Raw genomic sequence first — 3,271 nt, forward strand, 5'->3', positions numbered from 1 at the left:
AGCTATGCAGGAGCTCTGGGCAGAGCTGGAGAGAGTCGAAGAAAGCAGTGAGAAAACAGAGGAAAGGGTGAATATAAACCCTGAGAGCTGGGAATTGTGCAGGATTTGTGCTGGAAAGGGGCTGTGGAGACCAGCCCAGCCCAGTGCTGCTGGCTGGGAGGATGCTGCTTTGCTGGAACGCATGGAGGAGAGGGATTTTGCCCACCCTTTAAAGCTGAGGAGGGGACCCAGGACTGTGTCCTGAGCTTCTCAGTCCTGTTAACCCTTCAGCGGTCGCTGTCTCGGGGCTGCCCAGAGCAGGGCAGAGGTATCGACCGGATCTGGGAGACTCTTGCCTGGGGCAAAGCCACCTGCAAATATCCATGAGATAATTCACTTTTAGGCCATCCTAGCTAGGACGAGGCGAGCTGGCCTTCCTGGAGAGGCTTTTTGAGGAAGTTTTTGTGGTTTTCACAGCAAATGTCATGCCCCCGTCCCTCCTCCCTTTCCTGGGCAACATTCTCTGCTACTGCTCACTGATGTCAGCTGCTGGGATGGGGGCACATCCCCTCTTGTGAGTGCTGGAGAAAAGAAGCATTTTTGGTTAAAAACTAAGCACCCCAATAAAGAAACCGCCTGGTGTGCATCCTTCGCTTGCATCTTCAGTGCTGCCCAGCCCACATCTCCAGGCAGGACAGGATGAGGTTTGTCCCTTGCAGAGGGATGTGATGCAGAGGCTGCAAACTCTGGTCATTAATTGCTTCTAAATCACCTTCTCGGGAGGCTGGGGAGGGGAGCGTTGCCCCTCCTGAGCTGGGGTTTGGTGTCTCTCGGCAGCTCATCGAGCTCACTCGGCCCGTGGATGCTCACCTGGAGCACGTGGAGTTTCAGGCTCTGCTCCAGCGGCTCAGTCCCCACCTCATCCTGCACATCTTCGCCTCTGCCGTGTTGGAGCGACGGCTCATTTTCCTGGCGGAGGAGCTGAGGTGAGTCCTGATCTGTTTATTTAAAAAGAAAACCAGAAAGAAACCCTTGAAGGAGTGCAGGACACAGGTGAGATCTGGGTGGGATGTCCCCTCTGACCAGCAAAGTCCCCTTTCCTCACGCGATGCCACCGTGGTGGCTCCTGTCCCACAGCGCCCTGTCGCAGTGCATCCACGCCGTCGCTGCTCTCCTCTACCCCTTCACCTGGGCTCACACCTACATCCCCGTGGTCCCCGAGTGCCTGCTCGACACCGTCTGCTGCCCCACGCCCTTCATGGTCGGCATCAAGATGCGGCACCTGGAGCGGGTCCTGGACCAGCCGATGGAGGAGGTATTTTATCCGGGCTGGGGGGAGCCATCGGTTAATCTGTCACCCTGGGTTTGGGCTGAAGGCTCTGGGCGTGCCCTTTTCCCATCCAGGGAGGCTGGAGATTGGGGCTTCTTGCACGTCACCCCCTGTTGGCACCTGGGACAACATCCCCACGTCCCCGTGGGTGCTGCCGACCGCCCCAGGAGCTGCAGCCCTGAGCTTGAGGGCTCGGGTATCTGCTGTTGGCATCATCCCAACCTTGCAGAAGTGGAGAAAAGCTGCTTGGGGACAAACCCCCGCACCCGCAACAAACACAATCCCCGGGGAGGGGGATGCCCTGGAACCCAGGTCCCTCCAGCACAGAGAGACCGATCTGACCCTCTCTTGCCCGCCTCGCAGGCTGTGGACACACCGGTCCGATCCCAAATCAGGTGGGAGGAAGCCTGATTACCTCAGGAGGGCTAAACCTCGTCGCTCTCTGCTCTCTTTCAGGCTCTGATAGTTGACCTCTGCGAAGGGAAGCTCATCCAGGCGGTAGGTCCCTCTGTGCCGGTGTCGGGGCTGGGGGTGAGCTCGCTTGGCCTGGGTCGCCTCCGGAAGGGTCCCTTTCCCCCTCCAGCCCCCTCAGCTTTCCCATTTTGGGGATAGAAATATCTCAGTGTTACCCAGGAAGCGATGTCTCTGTCCCCTTTATCTGCCTTGTCGCAGCGGGGTCCGTGGGTTGGGCATCGCTGCAGCACCCCGCAACGACAATTAATTAACGAGCTCTGCAGAAAGCCCCGCTGATGGGCTGCGCTAACCACAACCCCGGCGCCTCGTAGGTCGGCGATGAGGAGGAGATCTTGCCCATCAAGCTGCAGAACGAGATTCTGATGGCCCTGAACAGGCACAACAACAACAACAACGTGCACAGTAAGGCTCCTTATGGACAGGAAAACGCACGCAGCTGCCCTCCGCAGATGGCCAGAGTCCTCAGCGAAACAATTTTCCTAAAGGGACCTGGCCTGGGATGTTTCTGCTCCAATTTGCAACAAAATGCAGCCACGGGAGGGAAATCCCTTGGCCTTTCCCCTGTCCTGCGAAACATGAGAGCAGGAACAGCTAATTCTGCTGAAAAAAAAATAATAAAAAATCAGCTTTTGCCAGTATTTGGCCTGCAAAGATGCCACCACCCTGGCAAGCAAACGCAGCCAGAGCTCCCTCAGCAACATTAGTCAGATCTTGGTTTGCTGGCAGAGGGAGGTTTTAAACAAATAACTTCTTGGGCTGCAAACAAGACTGCGAACCGGACGGGTTAAAGTAAGCCCGTCCTGTTTATGTTCAGGGGTCCCAGCCCAACCTCTCATGCTCCGTGTCCTCTTCCAGCACCCGATCAGCTGAACGCGCTCGTCTCCGAAGCCTTCGTGCAATTCTTCGTCCGGCTGGTTGGCCACTACGCCTCGCACATCAAGTGGAGTAAAAACGGCTCAGGCGCCTTCCAGGAGCGAGCCTTCTGCAAAGCCGTCGCCTCCAAGACCAACCGCAAGTTCGTCAAGAAGTTCGTGAAGACCAACATGTTTTCCTTATTTATCGAGGAAGCAGAGAAGAGCAGGATCCCACAGGAAGGTAAAGGGCCTCGTCTCTCCTTCGCTATTCAGTCGGGCAAGCTCGGCAAAGCCCCGGGCTCTTTGGGTAAGGGAAGGAGATGCCGCGGGCTCCGAGGACGAAGCTCAAGGATGAGGATGCTCAGGGCAGCGAGTAGCACCCGTTTGCTCTCAGCAGCCGCATTTCTCTGTCCCTGTCAAACAATCCAAGAAAAAAAACTAAAATCCCTGCGCTCAGAATCTTGTCGCTTGGCTGGGGCCGGGGCAGGCTTACCGAGAGCTCGGTGCTCGGGCAGACGTGCCATGAGCTGCGCAAATATTTGGCTTGGACGCAGGCAGCGGCAAGGAGCTGGGAGCTGACTCATCTCGGCCACCGGCCCCGCGGCAGCTGGGTTGGTCCTTTCCCCTTCCTGGG

At 57.2% G+C, this 3,271-nt stretch overlaps 1 protein-coding gene across 1 annotated transcript; it reads left to right on the forward strand.

The window, feature by feature from the left end:
• Positions 1–816: 816 nt before the first annotated feature.
• On the forward strand, positions 817–2,944 carry DENND2D (DENN/MADD domain containing 2D; the record flags this gene model as incomplete). The annotated part of the gene is made up of 5 exons (XM_009877881.1): positions 817–965; positions 1,117–1,294; positions 1,766–1,807; positions 2,095–2,185; positions 2,639–2,944. Coding segments are annotated over 5 exons (766 nt in total), but the record flags the coding sequence as incomplete, so codon positions are not given.
• Between the last annotated feature and the right edge of the window lie 327 nt (positions 2,945–3,271).

This window comes from Apaloderma vittatum, unplaced genomic scaffold, assembly GCF_000703405.1.
Source record: "Apaloderma vittatum isolate BGI_N311 unplaced genomic scaffold, ASM70340v1 scaffold41381, whole genome shotgun sequence".
Taxonomy (NCBI): domain Eukaryota; kingdom Metazoa; phylum Chordata; class Aves; order Trogoniformes; family Trogonidae; genus Apaloderma; species Apaloderma vittatum.